Raw genomic sequence first — 25,051 nt, 5'->3', positions numbered from 1 at the left:
CAGTTGGTTCTCAGGTAGCAGATTGCATCCAATGATGCAGGTTCGAGTTATGTTAGCCGCAGTGTGAGAGTTTTACCCTCCTATGGGGGTGGCTCCTTGTGGGCACCATGCACTGTGCCTCCTATCTGGTGCGCCACTGTGTACCGTAATTAACCTCTCCCACGTGCATGGAGCAGTGTGTAAGGGGCCTTTAAGGTGAGGAATTTCACCATTTACACCCAAAAATGACATTGCTTTCTAGTCCAACAGGATTAGTCAAACTTGTTGGATGAGTGGGCCAAAATCTTAGATTCACCCTTGCTGATATGTTAGGGCGAAAAAATTTATGGGCAAATGCGAAGCTCGAGTGAAGTCATAACTGACACGTTGTCTCTCGTTAAAGCTATTGTCATTGACTAGATGTACATCATTTTTGTATATTTTAAGTTACACAAAGGAGTATTATAATTAAAATATCCCTTGTCTTCATGCGCCTCATGAGGGACTTTTTTGTCATTAATACACTTTTTATGTAGTCTAAGATGTACCAACAACATTTTTCTTATCATTGTGTTTCAAAAATTCCATGGCCATTCATCTTTCTATTTCTAGTGGAATTTAGTTCCCGACACTAATGGTAACGGGTAATGGCCAACTATCGTTACCATTTTATTTGGTTCAATTAGATCAACCATTATTATCCAATAAACAAGTTAAAATCTCACATTCACCGTCATTTTGACATTAATGGGTGAAATCATCGAAATAGTATTGTTTTAACATTTTTACAATGTTTTTTATCTTAAAATATTAAGAAACATAAAAATATATATATTTTTTAAGTCGTTTTCATAATTTTGAAAATATTTTAAGATCATTTCACCATATTGAAAAAGTATTAAAAACATGTTTCTGTTGCCTGATCACATTTTGCTCTTGTATCTATCCTCTTGACGATCACATTAATGATATAAACATTTTATATTTATATTTATTTGAATGAATGATATAATTTATGTTTTAAGTTTAACTGAATATTTATTTTTTTATAAATTTTTATATTAAAAATTATATTTATAACAAAATTATTATTTTTTTATTTATGCATTTCTCTGGTATTTTTATTTTTTATTTTTGTTTATAAAATATTTATTTTCTTATTTTTATTTTATATCATATTTGTTTTTCGTGCGTTACTGATGCTGGCGTGGCTGCATTTTGCTAATGACTAATGAGTCGATAGCGCGGGCCGTTGTTTATGGGCTTCGTGGAAAACTTGGGCTGGGACTTGATCACCAAACATGCATCATTGGGAAGCCCAAGACTGTGTGGTTTACCATTTGTATCCTCGCCACAACAATGTCATGTGCAATCCTAATGCTCATGGCACAAGCAAACTCCTGGGAAGAATCGCAGTAAGTGAGATGAGCCCAAAGATGCTGGAGAGAGTGCTGTCTGCCCGTAGGTCGCCGCAGGCTACCGGCGACGGAGACGACGACGACGGCGATGAATCCAAGACCAGAAAGCACATGTCGCCGCTCACACGAGCCACCAACTACTTGGCTAGGACAGGTTACTTCTGGCCATGCCTCGTCCTCGTCCTAGTCCTCCTCCTGGTCTCCTCTCTCGCTTTTCACTCCCGTAATCTCGTCTGTGTCTCCTCGTCTTGCGATCCTGTATCTCGTATGCGCTTCTTCGGCTACGAAGATCCTGAATCAGACTACGGATCTCTCGGCGTGCCTTGGTGTAAGCTTTCTCTCCCTCCGATCTGTTAACATTTCCGCGCTTCGTCGATTTTGTTTTTCTAGTGTTTGTCCAGATCTAAATTGCTAACCGTCGAATTTAGGTTCCAATATGCATATTTCTAAGGAGTGTTCGTGTCATTTAGCTTCTCGATATGGCAAAATGAAGATTGAAGCTCAAGTTTAATGCATTTGATATTGTTTAATTCCACAGCACTTTTGCCCCTAAGCGTAAATGTTGATCACGCTTGCTATTTCGGAATAGTTGTGTGTGCATGTTTTTGTGAAGTGTGTTGATACTGATAATGCTTTGAGTAGCGTTGGGGGCATGATTGGGTGCTTTTATGAACTTTAAGTGCCCACCATTGTATCTTGAGCTAATTCCTCATAGAACAACCTCATGGACGGCTGTAATTGACAAATCCTATGCATCCTCATTAATTGTTAAATAATATTGAAAGCTCTTAATCCATGTCACTGTAAAATTGATCCATTCCCCTCAGTAGGCATATTGACTAAAACTTTCTTACAGGGCTTCAATTCTTTTTCCTAACCCCTTAAATATCATTGTGATATTGAAATATATTCTCGAATCTATATATCTTTAATTTTTAGGTTTATCTTCATTGCTGTCTGAAGGATCAACATTTACTTTTTTGCCAGGTTGCATGTTCATGTGAAACAAACATCAACTATAAGAAACTAACAAACTTCAGATGCCGAGCATCGCACATCACATAATAACTAGCATTCTTTAAAGATAATATTAAAATGTGAAAAACTTTTTTCATTATGTTGATATCATACAAATGTAATTTATTTTATTTTATTTTATTTTTTACTTATCAAAAAGAAAAGAAAGGTATATGTAATTAAAAAATGAAGGTATTTTATTATTTTTAAATTGACCTGTAACATATGAATTGTTGATAAGTAAAAATCTTGTCAGTGTTGTGGATGTCCATATCCCCTATTTGTAGCTTCTTAATTTTAAGTCTTTTTGTTGTGTGCATTCCCTTGATATTTGTTAATGCAGTCCTCCATTACTTTCTTTAAATAGAATTATAGAAGAATAAGTTGTTGGTCTTTTGAACTTATTTTTTCTTGCTGGGTCATTGTCTATAAATTGTGATACTTTTTTGCTCATTGGAGACATGCACTCGGTCTTTGAGCCCCTTGATGGAAATATAAGTAAATAATTGAAGAATAATGAAAGGAAAAAGCCATTATTTTGGAATACAATACTCAAAGAAGAAACATTTTATAAATGCTGAAAGATTATGTTGCAGATTATGACCACTCAGTTTGTGGAAATCCCTTGGAATCTCTTATATGATCCTTGTTCTACCCTCCCATTCTGTATGTTTTTGGTTGATAATTTTTCTTTTATTGTTGCACATTTATTTTTTGTTTGCTTGCCATGAGTTCTCATTTACTTTCTATCTGTTATCTTCCTTTTCTGCTTTTGGTAATTGCTTGATTGGTTCTTCCACTGAATTTTAAAAGGTAATGAATTAATGAATATTGCAATTCAATTTTGTTAAGTGATTTAGGTTCTATAATTTGATTTAATTATTCAGTCACGAGGATCTTACACTTTGTGCTCATTTAATTGTTATCCTTGGCAAAAGGCAGATCGAAACATGGAAAAACTGTTGAATGGACAACCAAGGATTTACTCAAGGGTTTGGAAGAGTTTGTACCAATATATGAAACACGACCCATAAAAAATAACATGTATGGGATGGGTTTTGACCACAGCTTTGGTCTTTGGTTCATTGCTCGATGGCTGCAGCCTGATCTGATGATTGAGAGTGGTGCTTTCAAGGGTCATTCGACTTGGGTTTTGAGGCAAGCAATGCCTGACAAACCTATTGTCTCCCTTTCACCTCGCCATCCTGAGAAATACCTTAAAAAGGGACCTGCTTATGTAGATGGGAACTGCACATACTTTGCTGGAAAAGATTTTGTGGATTTTGGCAGTGTTGACTGGGGCATTGTGTTCAAGAAACATGGAATTACAGATCTCAGTCGGGTTCTTGTCTTCTTTGATGATCATCAGAATGAGCTAAAAAGGTGATCATGTCTTATTGATAATCCAAACCATTATCTATCATTAATCTGCTTATATTATAATTCACATTTGTTAATAAACATACATATGTGATGTTAGTAATCCAGTTTTTCTTTCTCACCTTATGCATGCCAGTGCACCATCCCTGCTAATGAGTCAAATCATGTTTCCTGTTCATATGTTATGCTGATCTGCAGGCTCAAGCAGGCACTAAAAGCTGGCTTCAGGCATCTTGTTTTTGAGGACAACTATGATACTGGAACCGGAGACCATTACTCATTCAGACAGATATGTGACCAATTTTATATAAGAGGTGCTTCTTCTGTCATTTTTACTAATTATCAGTCCATATATGAACAATTAATGGTTTTACAGTGTATGTTCCTTGAAATGCATGGAACTCCTATCAAGGTGAAAGAGGTTATATATATGGTCAATTTTACTGGGTAATCTTGGCCCAACCACTCTTTGACTTTTCAAAGTCCATAATTTCCCTGTTGGGGGTGTGTGGGTGTTGGGGGCTTAATTTTTCTTCCTTTTCCTCCCATAGTTTGCTAGTGCCCCTAAGATTTTTTTGCCTATTTGTTTTTTCTTTCCTGGTTTGGAAAAAGCTGATCTCAACCTATGAAAGAAGCTTTGGAGTCTCTAATTAATTTGATTTTGTCTAAATAAAGGAATATTGTGACTTCATTGAGGCTACTGAGGGGTTTATGAACAAGTATGCAAAATTTTGCAATTATATCATGTACCCAACGTGATGCGGTCACCAATCAAGACCCGGTCCAAGGCTAACCCTACCCAAACCGGACAACCCAGAACCGGCCCAAACAGTAGCGCCGGAACAATAGCAAAACTTTATAAGTTTTAAGATTCTACTTCATGTTTGATTAGGATTTTATTTCTATTAGAATTCTAGTTGGATTTTGTTTACAAGTATTAGAAGTTAGGGGTTGTAATAAGTTTTTTTATTTAATAAATTCTAGCAAACTAGTTTGGTTTTTTCCAACAAGGAGCTTCGGTTCTTGCGCTTAGTTGAAAGTCCAGTTTTGGTCATTAAAGTTTGTTCTCTCAAGGGTACTTGAAGCTTATTGTTTCAAGGGTTTCTTTGTGTGTTTTCTTTACACAAGCATTACACGTTGCGTCACAACGGAATTATGTTAACCCTCAGTTATCTATTTCTACTTCTCTATTTTGACTGCATCTTTACCAGGTAGTAAAGTATTTTCGTGAGTGCATAAAAAAAAACAAGAAGTTGTTGTTGGAATCCTCGTCGGATTGCAAACATGCAGTGCCTTGAACTTCATGCCAACAGTTGAAGGAGGTTCATGCGCACAATCAATTAGAAAGCTACATAAACTTTTCAATGCCTAAGTTAGAGTTGTGCTTGAGCTAAAAGAGGCGACAATTAGAAAAATAGGAGAAATATGGTTACATTGGTTTATACTTGGCTTTGTTACCTTTTATCATCTTATACCTTGAGGTGTAATAACCATATGGGTAAGTGAGGTCAGTCGGTGGCCAAAGCTAGTGGGGGTCAATCAATCACCCCATGATTCCATATCATGGGTTTTCATGTGTCTTCCCATTTGCTATGACAATAACCATCTCCCATGATTGGTAAGGTAACTATTCTTGTTTGCCATGTTGGTGGGTGTCTTCATCATGGTTAGCACCATCAATTCATGGCTAGTGGAGTCCATGAGTAACCATCACGGACAATTGTGTCCAAGTGAGGGTGGTATAAGGCAAGTAGTGTGTGCATCTTATGGTGTTTATCCATTAAGAACTTCACTTAGAATGTTTTCCTATTAGGCATATACGGGACTTGATTTGATGTGTCCCTTACTCATGTGGCAATTAGTTCACAATTTCTCCCCCACATTAGATGGCCCCCACTTTTGTATCCCAGGTTGACTCTAAGAAGTAGCAAAATAAAAACTTTGTTTGCATCTTTTGTCATTAGTTGGCCATGACATATTTTCTTGTATACATGTCAATCATTGCCTTATTTGAAACTGATGGCAATTAGGAAACATATATGGTAGTATTCAAAATTTGGGAGTAGTTAGCATTATCTGATTGTTAGGGAATCTGAAAGAGAATAAAGGAGTATACCCTCATTCCTTTCTCACTATAAGAGCGAACCTTCCTCAAAGTTATATTAATGGCTAACATTTATAGCTCCCCTAGCGTTAGAGAGAAATTGAGCTCCTTACTTTGCTTAGTAATGGTGTTCCCCTAATTTTTAAGAATCTGAAAGGGAAACCCTCAAATAAGACAATTTGAAAAGGTGTTTCTCTAATTGAGCAAGAGAAATTTAAGAAAGTTTATGGGGTTTCCTCATTCTGGAACATTCAATTGTATGCGATCATCATGCTTGTTTTCCTCTGTCAAGCATGCTATGCATATATGAGATCACTTTCATGTTCAACTTCTGTATACCTCTTAGATTTAGAGTCATGAAATTGTTGGAGTTCATTAAGGTGGTGCTTTGCCAGCTCACACCAAATGCATGCAAATACTTAATGGGTTTTGATTGTTGTGTCATAGGGCTTATGTGGAGCCCTTGCCCCCCAAGTTTTTCAACTTCTACTTTGTTGCTTGTAATGACAAGTTTGGTTGGGTCTCTTTGAAGTGTAGAAATTGCTTAATTTCTTAATTTGCTTGTAAAGCAAGGTTGTGGAAGGGCAAGTACTTTTTTTACCCTCTTTGCTGCAACAATTAGTATTGAGCTATTGAAATTGATGGATCATCACTCAAAAAGTGCACACTTATTCGGAAAGGGTGAAGGACTAGGTAGCTTTATTAAATAGGCTTGTTTAAAACTTTGTTGACTGTTGGTTCTTTGAGTGTAATCTTGTAGTTGTTGGCTTGAGTGGGCCCATTAGTTTGTGTCTCCTCCTTGTGTTGTATGTTGACCCCATTTACCCTATCATAATCTCCTATTTGGATGACAATGTTTCCTTTACCAATATTGTCCCTCACACACCTAGTTGCTTCAGCTCATAGAATGTTAATGGTGCTCAAGGCACTAGAGAGATCTCAAGCATTTGCTAGGAAGTTGATATCCCCTTTGAAGATAAAGAAGACGAAGAAGATGATGACATGAAGAATCCTTGACCACTAATAACATTCTGTGAGCTGAACCGACCAAGTGTGAGAGGAACAATACTGGTAGGGAAAATGTTGTCATCCTTTGCATCTCAAGTGTAAAAGAGATGAAGATAGAGCAAAGGTAGTCAACAAAAAATATGAGGAGGCATATACTAATGGGCTTGCTCAGGTTGGTAAGCACAATGTTAATGTAGAGAACCATCATCAAGTGTTCAATAGGCCTCCTTAATAAAGTTACTTGTCTTGGACCCTTGCTAAGGGGGTGCACACATTCTTCCAAGGGATGATCCATTGATTTTTAGTAGCAAATACTAACTATCATAACAAGGTGGGCTAAAAAAATACGTACTCTTCCCTCCCTTGCCTTATTAATAGACTAAGGGATGAAGCATTTCTACACTTTAAAAAGACTCAACCAGACTTTTAACTTCCTCTCTTTTTGTGGAGTTAAAGGGAAACCCTCCCAACAAGACAATTGAAAAGGTGTTTCTCTAATTGAGTAAGAGAAATTTAAGAAAGTTTATGGGATTCCCTCCTTTTGAAACATACAATGGTGTGCAAATGTTGTTGCTTGATTTCCTATGTCAAGTATGCTATGGGTGGGTGTACTAGATTGAGTTAGCTTTCACCTATGACTCTCATATACCGGTTATATGGAGAGTCATGAATTTGTTAGACTTTATCAGGGTGGTGCCTGCCCAGCTCACATCACATGTTGTCACACCCTTAGGGTTGAGCTAGGGTATGAAAAGGGAATTGGGAAGATTAAGAGAAGAATTTGGAGGGAGAGATAAGATGGGAGGGATAGAAACAACAAGAAGATGAAGAAGATTAGTGTCATGTACTAACAAGTAAGGGGGGATAACTGTAATTAGAATGTAATAGAAGGGAAAAGTAGTATATGAGAAAATATGCTGTAAGGGGGTTGCACCAAGTTTGTTGCTGCATTGGCAGCTGGTACATTCCTAGCACATGTAGGCGGTTACCCGCACATGGGGGAGGTTAGGATCAAACTATAAAAATCGTTGATCCCCTCCTCGGATGTTATCAAAAATACATAAACAAATTTTGAATCTCTCTCTCTCTCTCTCGTTCTATCTTTTCTCCTCCCTAAATTCTCTCTTGTTCTCCCTCTTTCTCTCTCGATCCTTCCACTGATCGAGAATTACTTGTTAGATCCTTAGGGAGTTGACATTTTGGTATTAGAGCAATGCTCTTGGGCGTTGATCGAATTCTTGAGAATTCATTGCCATGGCTGTTGGAACGAGGATGAAACAAATGGAGTCTTAGATATAGCAGGTTACTGCAGTGATGGCGGAGATGCAAACGAGAACGGGAACTCTGGAATCCTCTGTCGAAACAAGGGTGGATAACCGGATTAACTGAGTGATGGAGAGGTGGCGTGAAGAGAACCAGGAGCAGAGAACCTTGCTACGGGAATAGGTGATGGAGCAAATGCACTAGTTCATGAGGATGTTTGCGTCCCAACAACCGGTAAGACTCTCAGCTAGATTTCCTCCTAGGGAGAGGTTGGAGCCAATCCTTCCCGGAGTGGGAATGGAGCACGGACCAGTAGGATCATCGGAGTTTGAGTTGGAATCGGAGATTATAGGGGAGTATTGCTAGAGAAGAGGTCGGGAGCTCAGGCTAATCGTAATCATCCGAGCTTCCTTGTGCCAAAACTGGAGATTCCACTGTTTGATGGGGGAGAATCCAAGATGGTGGATAAGGAGGTGTGAAAGGACAACCCTGTATCAAGTGTAGGAACAACAAAAGATCACTCGGGATTCTGCTCACCTGAACGATATGGGAGATGCATGGTTTCAAGGGTGGATTATAGTGAAGGAAGGAAGCCCCATGGAATGTTTTTGCTGATGATCTTTGTGAGAGATTTGGGGATAGGAGCATGAGTGATGTAATTGAGGAGTTTAATAAGCTCAAACAAGAGGGAACAGTGCAGGCCTATCAGCTCAAGTTTGCAGAGCTAAGGTTCTTAATGATAGTGCACAATCCCCATTGAGTATTTTGTGTCAAGTTTTATTAGTGGCCTAGGGGATGAAGTGAGGCCAATGGTGAAAATGATGTAGCCTCGAACAATTAAGCAAGCTGCTGAGAGTGCAAGGCTACAAGAATTGACCATCGAGGCTTTGATGAAGAAGCAGGGGGGTCAAACAAAAGGGGTGATCCCCAGGGGATGGTAGGCTGAAAACAGAATGTTGGTAAGGGATATGGGGCACAATGGTAAGGGTGTACTAGCATTGCCCTTGACCACACCTATTCTTACAAATGGAGGAAAATTGATGGAACAAAGACGTTAGGCTGGGCTATGTTGTAGATGTGGAGATAAGTTTTTCTTGAGGCATAGGTGCAAAAGGCAGTTACTACTGCTAGAAGAAGAAGATGACGAAGAAGAGGAAGGAGGGGAGCCTTCTGAGACTAAAGGGGAAGATAGAGGAGAAAACTTATTGCATGCCTTGAAATGGGTGGCCAACAGTAAGATCATTAAGATGGAGGGAAGAGTAAACATTTACCCCATAATGGTACCCATTGATAGCGGGAGTACCCATAGCTTTTTGGATGAAGCTGTGGCAAAAAGGCTAGGGTGTGAGATCATTCACTCTCAACCCCTCTCGGTATCAGTGTGCAAGGGGTTTTGTTGGGAGATGAATGGGGAGGATTTCATAGCTGACTTGAGGTTGCTCAAGTTGGGGGGTTGTGACGTGGTGCTTGGTGTTGATTGGATGAAGGGGGGAATTCCAATTAGCTTCGATTTTAATAAAATGGAGGTAACTTTCGAGAAAGATGGAAGAAGAAGGACCCTAACAGGTAACCATGAAGTGGGGGTATGCAAGATGATTTCGGGGAAGAAGCTACAAAGAATGTTCAAGAGTAAGTTCTCTCTGGTGGCACAACTATTCTCCATTCATGCCATGGAACCTATAGGGGACAATTCAAAGTAAGGAAGAGAAATAACAGTGACTGTGAGTAGCCACTCCCATGATCAAGGGAAGGTACATGAGACTTGACTCTCTTAATATACTTTTAATTGAGTTCAAGGACCTCTTTATGGAACCCAACTCCCTTCCACCTGAGAGACCCTTTGACGACACTATAAATCTTAAGCCAAACACAAAACCGGTCAATGTAAGGTCTTACCGTTACCCACCAAGACAGAAAATCGAAATTGAAAGACTCATCAAAGGCATGTTGCACAAGTCTATTATTCAACCAAGCTACAACCCTTTTGCATCACCCATATTACTTGTAAGAAAGAAAGATGGTTCATGGATGTGGAGGTTTTGTGTTGATTATTGCCTACTAAACGCCATAACCATCAAAGACAGGTTTCCTATACCTATTGTGGAAGACTTGCTTGATGAGCTTAAATATGCTACTGTTTTTACCAAACTAGACCTTAGATCGGGCTACCATCAAATTTGAATGAGGCCTAAAGACATTCCCAAAATAGTCTTCAAAACCCACCAAGGGCACTATGAATTCTTAGTTATGCCCTTTGGTCTCACCAACGCCCCAGTTACCTTTTAGGCGTTAATGAATCGGATTTTAAGCCCTACCTTTGCAAATTCACCCTAGTGTGTTGATGTTTTGCATTGAGAAAACAATTTAGAAGGTTAAGAAGAATAGGAGATGTCTAGAGTGTTTAAAGTGGTTGGTTTTATTCTAAGTTGGAAGAGTCCAGCTTAGGTGTTTTATTCTGAGGGGTATTTTGGTCTTTGTGTAAGTTAAATAAAAACCTTGTAATTACCGCCCATAATGTCTATAAATAGGAGACATAGGGTAGGGTAGTCACAGATGATCATTCATTCTCTATGATCGAGTGCAGTGTGTGTGAGAGGAAAGTTTTGTGTCCAAGAAAATCTTTGTAATCTCCAACTATGTTGCACGGAAACACCTCATACGAGCCGTTTCCCGTTTTCAAAACGTTTTCGATTCCCGTTTCGGACCCTATTTATGCCTATTTTTTTAGAAGAATGTCTGTTTCCACGTTTCCATTTCCTATCAGAAACGTTTCACGTTTCTGTTTCCGTGTAACATAGATCTCTAAGAAGATTGTACTTCGGTGGAATAGAGATGGAAGAGTGAGATATTAATCATTTCAAAAGTCTTTGAATACGAGTAAGACTGCTGTAAAGAAGAGAGGGAATACTTTGTGTAAAGAAGAGTGTTTGTAATCTCTTGAGTGCAGTGAATTCGTGAGTTAGAGAGGAAGAAGAGAGGGACTTCTTGTAACTGTTCTACACTTGGTTTCTAGTGGAATTGCTCTCGTTCTTGGTGGCTAAATGTAGGGCCATTTTCGTGGCTTGAACCAAGATAATTGTTGCACCTCTTGTGATTGTGGTTTGATTGCTTCATTTCTGTTTTCATTCCTTTAATTATGTCTTTTCATTACAGTTGCATATTTTGTGTTGTTTGAGATTGATTTCAGGTGAGGCGTATGAGTGAATTGGCAACTAGAATCATTGATTGAGTTATCTAAGAGATCCTAAACTTAATAGTGTTTTTTGATGATATTCTAATCTACAACCCTTCTTTTGCTAAACATCTCGACCACCTAAAAGCCACTTTTGAGGACCTTAGGCTCAATCAATTATTTATCAAGGAGTCAAAATATGCCTTTGCACAAGGACAAGTGGTGTATTTAGGCCACATTATATCTAATGCAGGGGTAAGCATTGACTCTAGCAAGGTGGCAGCCATGGTTAATTGGCCAAGGCCTCACAATGTCAAAGGCCTTAGGGCTTTCTTAGCACTAACTGGTTACTATCACCGGTTTGTTAAGGATTATGGCTTCATCAGTCGGCCCCTAATGGAATTGTTGAAGAAAGATGGGTTCTATTGGGATTCTAAGGCAGAGGAGGCTTTTTACAAGCTTAAGAAGGTTATGAGTGAGGTGCCTAGTTTGGGGCTGGCCGACTTCAATAAACCGTTCATTCTTGAAACGAATGCTAATGCTAGTGGGATTGGGGCTATGTTGGTTCAAAAGGGTAGGCCATTGGCTTTTCTTAGCCAGGCACTAGTTCCAAGGCATCTTGGATTGAGCATCGACGAATAGGCCATTTGGAGGGAGGTAAGTTTGTGATTAAAACAGACTATGAAAGTCTGAAATTCTTGCTATAGCAAAGGTTGCATACTCAATTGCAACAGAAGGGGATGACTAAGTTGATGGGATTGGATTACACAATCCAATATAAGAAGGGAAAAGAAAACCTAGTAGCAGATGCACTATCCAAGTGTTATGAGGAGGGCAACTCTACTGCAATCACAATAGTAATCTTAGATTGGTGCCAAGAAGTAGTTTCAAGTTATGAAGCAAATGGGAAAACCAAGGAGGTTATTCAACAATTAGTGGTTGATCCAACGTCAAGGCTCCGGTATACACTGACCAATGGCTTGATCAAATATCAAGGGAGGCTGGCTATAGAAGCGCTACATAACTCCCCCATAATGGGACATTTAGGCATTGTGAAAACCTATCACAAGGTTAAACAACTCTTCCATTGGCCAGGGCTAAAAAGGTACGTAATGGAATTTGTGTTGGGATGTGATACTTGTAGGAGGTGCAAGTCAGAGAATGTAGCTTCTCTAGGGTGTTATGGTAGCTAGCCGAGTGATATAAATAAATGTGTAATTCGGCTACTAGAAATTGAATTTTCGTTTAAGCATAGCTGGTAGAATGTTCCAACATGCTGTAGCCAATTTGTAAGCACACATGGCTTGGGACCAACCATTTTTGGCGCCCAAGTTGTCGAATCTATATAAATAATTGAACAAGGTGCTAAAGCCACATATGTTGAATGAAATTGGAAATGAGTTTCCCTCCAATTCTCTCTCTAAACTTCTCTTTCTGTTATGATCTCTCTTTCCCTCCCAAACATCTCCTAATTCTCAACCAACTCTCGTTCTCGATTCCTTGAGAACTCTATTGTCAGACTTGTAATCTAACATAGGGCTATTATAGCCTTTGGAAATTCCAAGGGGGCCTTTGGAGAGCATCTCAATAGATTTCATTGAAGGACTTCCCAAGTCAGGGGGAAGGACTGCATCATGGTTATAGTGGACATATTCACTAAATATGGCCATTTTATTGGATTAACTCATCCCTAGACTGCCCAAGAAATAGCTAAGGTATTTTTGGATCAAGTAGTGAAATTGCATGGGACACCTAGAGCTATAGTATCTGATAGAGACAAAATTTTCACTAGCCTACTATGGAAAGAGCTAATGAGGCTATTGGAGGTCAAGTTCAACATGTCTATTGCATTCCACCTGGAATCGAACGGCCATACAAAAAGAGTTAATCAGTGTGTGGAGATGTACTTAAGGTGTTTTTGTTTTCTACAACCCAAGTCTTAGCACAAATGGCTTGCCATGGCCCAATGGTGGTACAACTCCAGCCATCACAAGTCCATAAAGAGATCTCCTTTTGAAGCTCTTTATGGCTACATGCCTCCTTTACTACCAGCCTTGGGAGACTCTTTGACAATTGCAGCCCTAGACACTTACCTATAGCAAAGGCAACAGGCCTTACAAGTACTTAAGATAGAATTGGCTAACTCCAAGAATTGTATGAAGCAGTTTGCAGACACAAGGAGGAGTGAAAGAGAGTTTCAAGTGGGGGAGGTAGTGTATTTGAAGCTTAAATCGGGCCATTTGAGGGCCTTACTCCAAAAACCCAGTTCAAAGTTAAACCCAAAGTTCTATGGACCATTCCCTATTACCGCAAAGGTGGGAAATGTGGCCTATTGACTGCAGCTACCAGAGAGTTCTAATATCCATCCGGTGTTTCATGTCTCACTTCTCAAGAAGTCAATGGGAGTACAAACAGTGAGCTCAACCCTGCCTACTTCTCCAAATGCTAGTGACAGTGTGAAGGAACCTACAACTATAGTGGACTGAAGAGTAATCTACAGGCAGGGTCACTCAATTCCTTATCCAATGGTCTAACCTTCATCCGGATAATAATACCTGGGAGTATCTTCTAGATATCCTCAAGCAATTTCCTAGAGTGGCAAGCCGCCTCAACATTTCTTGAGGACAAGAAAATTTTGATGGGAGGGGTAATTGTCATGTACTAACGAGTAAGGGGGGATAACTGTAATTAGAATGTAATAGAAGGGAAAAGTAGTATATGAGAAAATATGTTGTAGGGGGGTTGTACCAAGTTTGTTGTTGCATTGGCAGCTGGTACATTCCCAGCACATGTAAGCAGTTACCCGCACATGGGGGAGGTTAGGATCAAGCTATAAAAACTGTTGATCCCCTCCACGGATGTTATGAAAAATTCATAAACAAATTCTGAATTTCTCTATCTCTATCATTCTATCTTCTCTCCTCCCTAAATTCTCTCTCGTTCTCAATCCTTCCACTGATCGAGAATTACTTGTCAGATCCTTAGGGAGTTGACAATCAGATGGGAGGGATAGAAACATCAGCAAGAAGATGAGAATCAGGGAGAGAAGATAACAAAGAGAGAGACAAAAATATTCAATTCATTACTCATCCTACTTCCTTCCTACAACTAAGGTTTAATATATACCTCACAGCCATGCCACGCCACGCACCTATGTGCAGTACATCCTAGATTCTAACTTCCTCTGGCTATAAGATAAATAACCCTAACAGACTAACTATAGGACAAATAGCCCTAACAAAAAATAAAAAAAACAGAAAATTAAAACCAAAATTACAATGGCTACCCTTGGCATGTGATAAATTTTCCCCTTTGAAATGTTTTTTTGTCTCCAAGAAACTTATTATTGTCAATCCATTGTTCCTTTATCCAATTCCGGCTAGTTCTCTTGCTTTGTTGTCTTCCTCTAAACCTTCCATATGCAACAACTGTCTTCGGCATTGGTGGCTTGGACTGAATTTGTCTTGCATTTAAAGCATAATCCAAGTCTTCTCTTGGACTCCATAATAGGAGATTTGGTAGCATTAGGATGCTCTTTTCCCTGAGTTCGATTTGAGGCTGTTGTCCAAGCATTTTCTCCCACCTCCTGACCGCTTTGAGGATACCCTTCTGTTACAGTTTTGTGCTTTTTAAAAATAGCCTCCAATGCAGGCTCTTGCATTCTTGTCGTCTTCGTTGCCTGTTGCACTGTTTCTGGTTGCATCATCTTCACAATTGGTCTTAATTCGTCATTCTACCCACTTGCGAAACTAGACACAAAATATGTTTCATTCAAGGTCAGATAAGAGATGACCACTAATGATTTAAGCTCCTCAAACCTGGTTTGATACTCTTATACCGACCTGACCTACCTTAGCTTGTTAAATTCCTCCATTATGTCGGTCATGGTTCTCTCCCCGAAACGGACACAGAAATCCGACGAACTCTTCCTAAATTAGAACAATCCTTCTGTCACTCCAGCCTTGGAACCACGAGTCTGCTATGTCATTCAAGTAAGTGGCAGCCAAATTTGCCTTTTGGCCATCTTCCACCCGGTAATGGTGGAAGAATCGCTCGCAACGTCAAACCCACCAACGTGGCTTGCTTCCCTCAAATGTCGGAATCTCCATCTTTAACATTGACATATGGTCCTCATTGGAAATTTTTCGGTCGTTCCTCCATGCCCACCAAGTGGTTAATCGATGGTTTGCCCCTTGCTCCCGTCAATGTTGGGGTTGTGTTCAACCTTAGAGGGAAGTCCATCGAAAGGCTAACGTTTGGCAACCGTGAGAACAAGTTCAACACGGTGCTTAGTTGCTACCCGATTCCAGTCCTATGGCCCTGGACATTTGCTCGGAGGTTGGTGACTTCCTCCCACGTGGCCACACCTTTTGCTCTTGTTTGACCCAACTCCTCCTGGGTTTGTTGTAGGCCGACATCCATCAGGTCCATCTTGTCATCAAGCTACTCTTGGTGTTGTCAGATTCTCTGCTCCAGAGTGTCCAATCGTGTTTCAAAGAGCTTCATCCTCATCCCTTTTGCCATCGTCGCCTCCTGGTTGCCTTGCTTAGTGTCGCCTCTCTAGAACAAGTTGGAATCTTCTTCCGATCAAGATGGGCAGCTCTCGAAGGCCATCGGTTTGCTTCACCAGTATGGGTTGGAATCTTGACTAGTATGGGTTGGAACTTCTGATCGGGGTGGGTAGCTCTCAAAGGCCACCGGTTTGCTTAACTAATTCGTTGCTAAGTTGTGCTTGAATTACAACAATTTTGATTTGAATCCGTTTCTGGCAACTACCATGAACCACTAGTCTAAATCGCATTTGGAGTTGGCCTTCAGAAATCTGAACCTAATTGCTGTGGATTTGCCTGAATCCAATCGATGATTGAATGGCTCTGATACCAATTGTCACACCCTTAGGGTTGAGCTAGGGTATGGAAAGGGAATTGGGAAGATTAAGAGAAGAATTTGGAGGGAGAGATCAGGTGGGAGGGATAGAAACAACAGCAAGAAGATGAGAATAAGGGAGAGAAGATAACAGAGAGAGATACAGAAATATTCAATTCATTACTCATCCTACTTCCTTTCTACAGAGCTTAATATATACCTCATAGCCACGCCATGCACCCATGTGCCGTACATCCCATGTTCTAACTTCCTTTATCTATAGAACAAATAGCCCTAACAGACCAGCTATAGGACAAATAGCCCTAACAAAAAATGAAAAACAGAAAATTAAAACCAAAATTACAATGGCTACCCTTGGCATGTGACACATGCATGGAGATACTTGAGGAGCCTTCTATTGTTGTGTCATGTGGTGTTTGTGGAGCCCTTGTGCGAGTTATTCCACTTTTACTTTGTTTCTTGCAATGACAAGTCTAGTTAGGTCTCTTTAACGTGCGGAAATCACTTCATCTCTCAATCTACTATTGCTAATGTGAGGTCATGGAAGGGTAGGTACTTTTTAGCTTGCCTTGCTTTGTATTGGGCTATTGAAAATTGATGAACTATTGCTCGAAAGAAAGTGTGCACCCCTTTGGAAAGACTAAAAGATTAGGTAGCATTGTTAAGCAGGTTTGTTGAAAACCTTGATAATAGTTGGTTCCTTAAGGGCAACCTTCTAGTTGTTGGCTTGAGTAGGCCCATTGGTTTGTGTCCTCATTGGATTTTTCGTTGAGTCCATTTGTGTCCATCTCTTATTTGGATGACGACATTTTGCCTATAAATATTGTTCCTCACACCTAGTTGCTTCAGCTCATAGAACGTTATTGGTGCTCAAGGCACTAGAGAGGGAGTAGAGGAGGCCTCAAACACCTATCAGGAAGCTGATATCCCCTTAGAAGATGATGGCGATGAGGAATTCTTGAACACTAGCATCGTTCTGTGAGCTGAACCAACTAAAAGAGGAACAATATTGATAGGGAAAATGTCGTCATCTTCTTCATCTCAAGTGTAGAAGTATATAGATAGGAGATGAAGATAGGTAAATGTGGTTAACATAACAAAAAATATGAGACATGCTAATGGTCCACTTAGGCTGATAGCTACAAGGTTACCTCAGAAAACTAATTGTTATTAATGTTTTCAACAAGCCTACTTAATAAAGCTACCTCGTCCTTAACCCTTTCTGGAGAGGTGCTCTCTTTCTTTCGAGTGATGGTCCATCTATTTTCACTAGTAATTGTCATGACAAGGTGGGCCAAAAAAGTATCTGCCCTTCCATGACCTTGCCTTACTAGCAAATTGATGGGTGGAGAAGCAACAAAGTAGAAATTGAATAACTTGTCTGAGGGCTTTATAGACGCCCCATAACACAAAAATAGAAAACCTATCAAATATCTCCATGCATGTGATGTGAGCTGGGTGAGCATTGCCCTAATGAACAACAACAAATTGTGTACTCTCCACATAAGGGATATATGGAGGCCATATTTTAAGCTATCTCATACATGCATATGATGCCTAACGAAGGAAAACAAGCGGCAAGATTCATATACCATCAAGTGCTTCAGGCGAAGGAAACTGTAAACTTCCTTAAATTTCCCTTGTTCTATTAAGGAAACACCTTTTTGTATTGTCTTATTGGTAAGGTTCCCCTTTAATTCCACATGGGAGCCTTATTTTCTTTAAAGGCAAAATGAGAGGAAGTTAGAAAGGGCAGGAAAAAATCCAGCAGACAACTCCCAAAAAGAAAAAGATTGGGGTTAAATCCTTGCCTAATAGGGGGGGAGTTGTTCCCATCCTGCAGATTTTTCTTAAGAATATAAATAACAAAAATATATATACAAAAACTACATAAAGTGGTGTGAAGAGTTTATGGAAAGGAGCTTACTAGAGTGAGAAGACGTCATTGCTAAGCTAAATAGGAAGCTCAAATTCTCTTCACTTTTCCAATCTTTAATGCTAAAGGAGTTTGAATGTTAGTCACGAATGTAACTTTGAGGAAAGGGAATATTCCCTTGCTTCTTCTCAGATTCCATTGATCAGATAAGACCAACTATTTTTAGATCTTGAATGTGTCTTGATGCGATTCGCATGCATACAAGAAAATAATAATACATGGTAGGCTTATGATTAAAGACACAAACTTTTTTGTTTTCCTCCTAAACTCCAATACTTGGACAAGGGGGGGATTTGATGTCGGAAAAAATTGTGAATTAGTACTGAATTGCCAATTGACCAAGGGAAATGTCATATCAAGTCCCACATGTGCTTAACAAGGAAACATCTTAGGCAAAGTTCTCGATGGATAAACACCCTCAGGGTGCACACACTACCTACCTCATGCCACCCTTGCTTGAAACAAATTTTGATTGGACATGAAGGATACTCATGGACAAGGACACAATACTCATTGACAAGGACTCAACTTTTTGTGATGGCAAATGAGATGGTCACAAAAATAGTTCACTTATTGATCATAGTGCATCATTGTAGATGGGTGACGATTATTAGTCATGGCAGGCAATTATCTTGCATGGAAAACATGAATGGTTATCCTAATGGTCATGGGGAGATGATTACCATCAAGATGGGTGACAACATGAGAGAACCCATGATCTAGAATCATGGGGTGACTGGTTGACCTCCACTGGCTTCGGCCACTAGGTGAGCTTGCCCACCTAGATGATTGTTACATGTTAGGGTATAAGATGACAGAGAGGGTAATGAAGCCAAGTACATGCTATTGTAACTTTGAACGAACTTTCTGCTATTTTCCTAACTGTCGCCTCTTTCAACTCGGGCAAAACTTTGACTAAGGTATTGGAGAGTTTATCCCTTGGCATCACCAAGGGTAACTTTCTGTTGATTGCGCACAGGAAGTTCAACTGTTGGTACGCGACTCAAGGCATATCCTTGGCTGATTACTTATGTATACAAGGTATGTCTAGAAAATTAAGTTGCTTTTTTGATAATTGAGCAAGAATTACTCTTTTGCCTAGGTTTGGTTAATTTGGTAAAATTCACCTATAGAAACCAAATGAAAAGAAACTCATTTACTTGAAGTAGTCTTAAAAATTTGAAAGTAGTCTAAAAATGTAAAATCTTGACTTTTTATATGATTGTTTCTATAAATAAATTTTAAATAAGAAAACAGGAGATGGGGGTTAACCCTGTACCAAAAAGTGGAAACCTATCACTTAAGAGAACAGAATTGCTAAGAAGGATGATTATGGATGCATGACATTAACTTGACAGGATACAAATATAACGACACCAGGATCAACATGTCATTTTGGCTTACTGTTTTGTTTAGCTTAAAGACGGAAGTGATTCAAAATGTTTTGGGAACACAAGGGAACCAAAAAAAAATGGAAGCATATGACAAGATTTGGAATTTAAAACTAAAAATTAAACAAATCTTCATTTAAACTTAGATTTTAAATAATTATCATGGAAAATATAATTACTATTTTAATAGTAAAAAAAAATAGTTTTTTTTTTCTTCTAGTTTTAGATATCCTACCAGCTTGTTATATAAGTTTTTTCCCTAAAGAAAAGAAAAAGAATAGGATCTACTGGAAATCAGTACATATTAGATTTTTGTATATAAAAGTTTTAACTAGGTAATTAGCTTACAAAGAATTCTAGATTCAAGTAATAGTAAGAATCAAGAAAAAGAATACACAAATTAATAGTTGTGAAAGTCCTTTAAAGCAAGAGGATAAGTGTCTCTCTGAAATAAACTGTAGATCATTCTTTGGCACTATATATCTTATTTGAATAAACTTTTAAATTTGATTTGTTTTCATAATATTTATTTTAACATAAATGGTAAATAGAAATAAATGTTATTGGATATTTATAGTAACCATCACAACTCATTATTTCAGAAATGTTCATACAGTTTTAGTGAGTTCCAATAAGTTTCGTTATGTTTTTCTGAATATGTAATTTTGCTTATTTCACTACTATTTCATGTTGACCTCCTGGGCAATGGAAAATATGTGGTCATTCCAACAGAAAGGAAATGATATTTTGTTATTAGGCTGACACGGTTTTCAAAATCATATTTGACAATGACAGAGCAAGTCAAATAATTGATTAGACAATCTTATATGTATATATGTTAATATAGCTAGAAAAATTATTTTTCATATAATTTTTTTAAGTTTTCAGAGGAAAAAGGATAGGTAAATGTGAATTCACATCGTTTTTATTTTATACTTGATTTCAACTTATTTTATTAAAATAATATTGTGTAATTTGGTTAAATGATGAACACAATGTCTTCTGGCAGGCACGTGTCTCCCCAAGTGTCCTAAAGGTATCTAGTAGTGAAAAGTTCAAGAAGTAATAGAAACTTATATGACAAGTATCATATCATCCAATTTGGTTAAGTGAAAAGTTTATACTTGCACTTTCCAATGAGTATCAACATCCAACATGGTGCATCAACTTCATTGGAGTGTTTGTAATTCTTTGAGAAAGAAGTATTCTACCTGAAACTGAAAAATGGAGAAATGTGAGAGGTTCACTTTAAAGAAAAAAAATTCTTACTCTAATTTCTTTTTAAACTGATGTGCCATGAAACACAGATGGAATGATCACCGAAATATGTCTCTGACTGCCCCTAGGAGCACAAGAAATTATCAGAAAAGTTGGTATCACCCACCCTACATTAGAAGTAGAAAAAAAAAAAGTCCAAATATTGCAATCATTGTTTAATGAAGCGACACATTATTAATCTTGCCATCCTTCTTCTGTAGACAGCCTTAATCCATTACAAACTGACCTTGTCACCTAAAATTGCCAATAGTGGGAATGGAAGAAGCAAAGCAGTCAAAGACCCCTAAAAAATGGCAAAAGAAATTGAAAGAGAGACAGAAAGAAAGAATACCTGGAAGGGGCTGTCAGCCTCCATAATATCTTCCAAGATAACGTTCTTTCTACCTTTGTCACAAAGAGTCTTGTAGAATGAAAATGAATACAAGAAAAGGCTCTTGCTCTTGTTGGTGGATGCTAAACCTGTTTGTCCTCGCCTTTGTCCTGGGTTTGAGCATGAACAATATCAAAACAGCAAAAAATATATATATTGATAGTTAAACAAATAAAAAATATAAAGTATTCAATTTTCCAAATTGTGGGAACCATACCATGTCAATAGAAAGGAGAGAAATATTCATTCACAATGACATTCTTATCTCTAGCTAACGAGGTTGAAGAACTTATGAAGCAGCCCATGCAACCCCTAATTATCAAGTTAGAATCTCAGTGGTCCCTATAAACCTTACCTCAATAGGAGACATAATGCTTCTAGCAGTCCACTCCTTGGGACACTTATCCTCAATGACCCTCTTTCAGAGACTTATATCCCGAACAGATCTCCACATCCATTTACCCACTGATGGATTCTTTAGAAACCTCAACTGGCCTATATTCAATCATTGCGAGCCAAGGGCAAGCAATCCTTGTCCTGATTATTCAAGTTGTACTTGAATTTGTCAGCAAGACCTTTCAAAAGTAAATCTTGTTGCAATCTTTTCTCTACAGTCTCATTATCCGACCCTCATTATCCCCAAGGTGGGATAATGAATGAATATATCTTAAAAGTGGGAAATGTAGATAAGGTGCTCCTAATAAGAGTGAGCCTCCTGCCTTTCGACAAATATTCTCTCTTCCAAGGGTTAGCCTCATTCACACCTCAATGGCCTCCCTGGTAGGGAGGCCAGCTTCATTATAATATATGGTGCCAAGAGGGAGGCTTGAATATGTCAGTATGGATCTCACTGTGCACCTGAACAAATTCACTGAAACAAGTGATATGATGACAAGAAAGATTACACATTATGATGGATTAACTTTGAACCTAGAAACTGCCTCAAAGCACAGGAGAGTTCTCTTGGGAAACTGTAAATCCTTCTTGCAAGGCTCACAAAAAATCACGGGGTTACTTGCCAAGAGTAGTTGTGACACTCTAATGCTGTTACCCTCCCTGTTCCCAACCCTGAGTCCACTAATCCAGCCCAGTCTATCTACTCTCAGAAGCAAGAAACTGATCGTGCCCATAGCCATGATAAACAAATGAGAAAGAGAATCTCAGAGGCTGTTTAGTTGTAGAAAATGATTCCCAGTTTTCTATTTCCAATTTTCTATAAAATCACTTTGGAAAATGGGTTCAAATGTTAAAAATGCAAGAGCGAATTTCCAATCTAGAAAATTAGAACATATGCTCAAAAAATGAGAGATGTTTTAATTTCTTTTGTGTACCTTGTGTTAGAGAAGGAGATGATGATTTGTGGAATTTTTTTTTCCAAATCTCCAAATTAATTAGGAAAACTTAGAAAACTCATTTTAGGAGTTTTCCAAGTTTAGCTCAAGTTTGGAAAACTGTGTTTTCCAGATCTTCATTTTCCATTTGGAAAATTTCTGTATTTGAACAAGTTTTCTAGTTTCCCGTTTTCTGTGGGGTAATTTTCTGGAAAAGTAGGACTGTTTTCCACAACTAAACAGTCCCTCAATGTCTCAGAGCTCTGGAGTTATGGATTAAATCCCTTATGGCACCATTGGCTAACACAGAGTATCTTATATTGGTACAGTTCTTAATCCATGATCTCTACTTCAACCCAAATCAAATCTCATTTTATCCGGAATGTAAAGAATGAAATCCCAACAGACACGGTCACAAGCCTTCTCAAAATTGAACCACAACTTAGACCCTGGAGGTTATCCCTCTGATGAGAGTCAGCATGATACTAGTGGTGGCCTGCAGAACTGTATTATTGCTGTTTGAATTGTCCTTTGCACACGTTGGTGAATTTTTGGCATGCAGCCACTGATTTGATTCTAATTGGAACTTCACCTCTTCTGTGATCATTGTAGTTATTGATTACAATTTAAACCTGTAAGGTTATCATCTTATCAGATTCAGCATGATGTTCTTGGCAGCCTGAAGAATTGTATCATTGGCTTGTGAATGGAGTCTGGTCCTTCTGTATGTGTTGATGAACTTTGGGCATGTGACCACTGATTAGATACTAACTGAAGCTTCCAGGATTATTATAGTTGGACCGTGTTATTTATTTATTTTTTTTGCTAGGTGGACCATGTTTTTCTGTACTTTATCATCTTGGTCATGAAAAAGAGCAGTTACCAATTGCAGAATTATGGCATCCTCTCTCTCTCTCTCTTGAAACCATGCTTTATGCCATTTCCAACTTTATCCAAAGTGTCAAATCATAATTGGATTGTTATGTTAGGAGACAATCGCTATGAATGGTGAGCCTTCTCTAAGAATCATTCCAATATTTTCATGTCTGTCTTTGAATTTGGCAGATTCCTTGAGTCAGTTGTTTGGGAACTTAAAATTGGTGAGAAATGTGTTCAATATCACAGTTCATAATGAGCTTAACAAATTGGAATGTCGTGAAAGACCAAATAAGACATCTTCAATTTCATAAGATTTGATTTCAAATATTTACAGGAAAAAAAAGATTTGATTTCAAACCCGAACCATTCTGAATCTTGATTGACAAGATGCTTGTATGTATTTGCATTCATACTTATATAGGCTTTTGTGGCTTCAGGGGGTGGGCATAGTTGCTTTAGAGATAGCGATGAAGCCAGGATACGATCAAGAAGGAAGAAGTTCTGGGACAAGGCTGTGGATATAGAAGAACTATGCGGGCCTGGTGAAGCATGGTGGGGCGTTCGGGGGCGAATGCGTGATGACTTCAACCACAGTAACAAGGCAATCACCTACAAAGAACACTTAAAGAACAGCAGGTTCGTGGAATCAGTGTTGGATGTTTACTGGGAGCTCCCGCCGGTGGCTGGCTCGTCACTGACTCATCAAACAAGGTACGATCCTGCTCGTGCGCCCAGCCCCATTGTTGAGGATGGTAGGTTTGGTCGGTTTCAGAGGCTTGGCTTGTCTAGACTTGACACTTCTGTATTCAACGGATATACTCAGATGGCGTATCTTCAAATATCTGGACAAAACCTTAATAGCGATTCCTAGTAGATGTCAAGTTAGTTGTTTGGCTTGCCAATAGATGAAAACTTGAGATCCACTAATACTCTGATATCTCTGCCAGTTTTTGTTAGCATATTTCCTTTCTAGTTCAATGCTATGTTAATTTTTTTTTTTTTTTTTTTTACTACTTTGAGAATTTTCTTTCTGAAATCACTAACACTTAGCTTAACTGATTTTGCGTTTGTGATGAGACACATTCATTTGCGCATTGCTTGCGGCTAATACTATGTTGAAATTATAAGCTAATCGGAATCATGTCGTTGCTTTTCCAAGTGATTATGGGGAACCCAAACATTCCTTTTGTAGCCAAGACGCAAATAAGGTTCCCCCAGTGGAAAATATTTTCATATAAAAATAATAATAATTCATATTTTCTAGTGTTGGGCTTCTATTGTGATATATCGAATTGAAACAAAAGAACTGAAGAAACTTACCCTCCTGGATGCGACTGCTAGCTTTATACTTGTATATAAGATATGTACATTAAAACTATATTATGCATATTCTTTGAAAAACATGTTTTGCTTACAAAATATTTCTTATCTTTTTTTTAAAAAAAAAATTGTAAATTTAAACTATCTAACAACAGTCTTTGTCTATCTCAGCTGGAAAAAAATCTATGTATCTGCATAGTTTTGTCAAGCTATAATTTTGATCTCAAAATAAAAAATAACTTACCGTAATTTTAGAGACTAAGCCATTTTTCAAATTTTATTGTAACAAAAATATTTTTTTTCTCATTTTTCTACTCT

General features: G+C 38.4%; 1 protein-coding gene across 1 annotated transcript; it reads left to right on the top strand.

Annotated features, from left to right (window-relative positions):
- Positions 1 to 1,344: 1,344 nt before the first annotated feature.
- Positions 1,345 to 24,391, top strand: LOC127794411 (uncharacterized). Its single transcript, XM_052325469.1, has 4 exons — positions 1,345 to 1,725; positions 3,353 to 3,797; positions 3,993 to 4,108; positions 23,851 to 24,391. Exons 1-4 carry the CDS (start codon positions 1,404 to 1,406, stop codon positions 24,282 to 24,284), a joined length of 1,317 nt encoding a protein of 438 aa, XP_052181429.1. The 5' UTR covers positions 1,345 to 1,403; the 3' UTR covers positions 24,285 to 24,391.
- The last annotated feature ends 660 nt before the right edge of the window (positions 24,392 to 25,051 follow it).

The sequence above is a fragment of the Diospyros lotus genome, chromosome 2 (genome assembly GCF_014633365.1).
Source record: "Diospyros lotus cultivar Yz01 chromosome 2, ASM1463336v1, whole genome shotgun sequence".
NCBI classification, from domain to species: Eukaryota; Viridiplantae; Streptophyta; class Magnoliopsida; order Ericales; family Ebenaceae; genus Diospyros; species Diospyros lotus.
The sequence above is the reverse complement of the archived record's forward strand: the minus strand, read 5'-3'. Positions and strand labels throughout refer to the sequence as shown.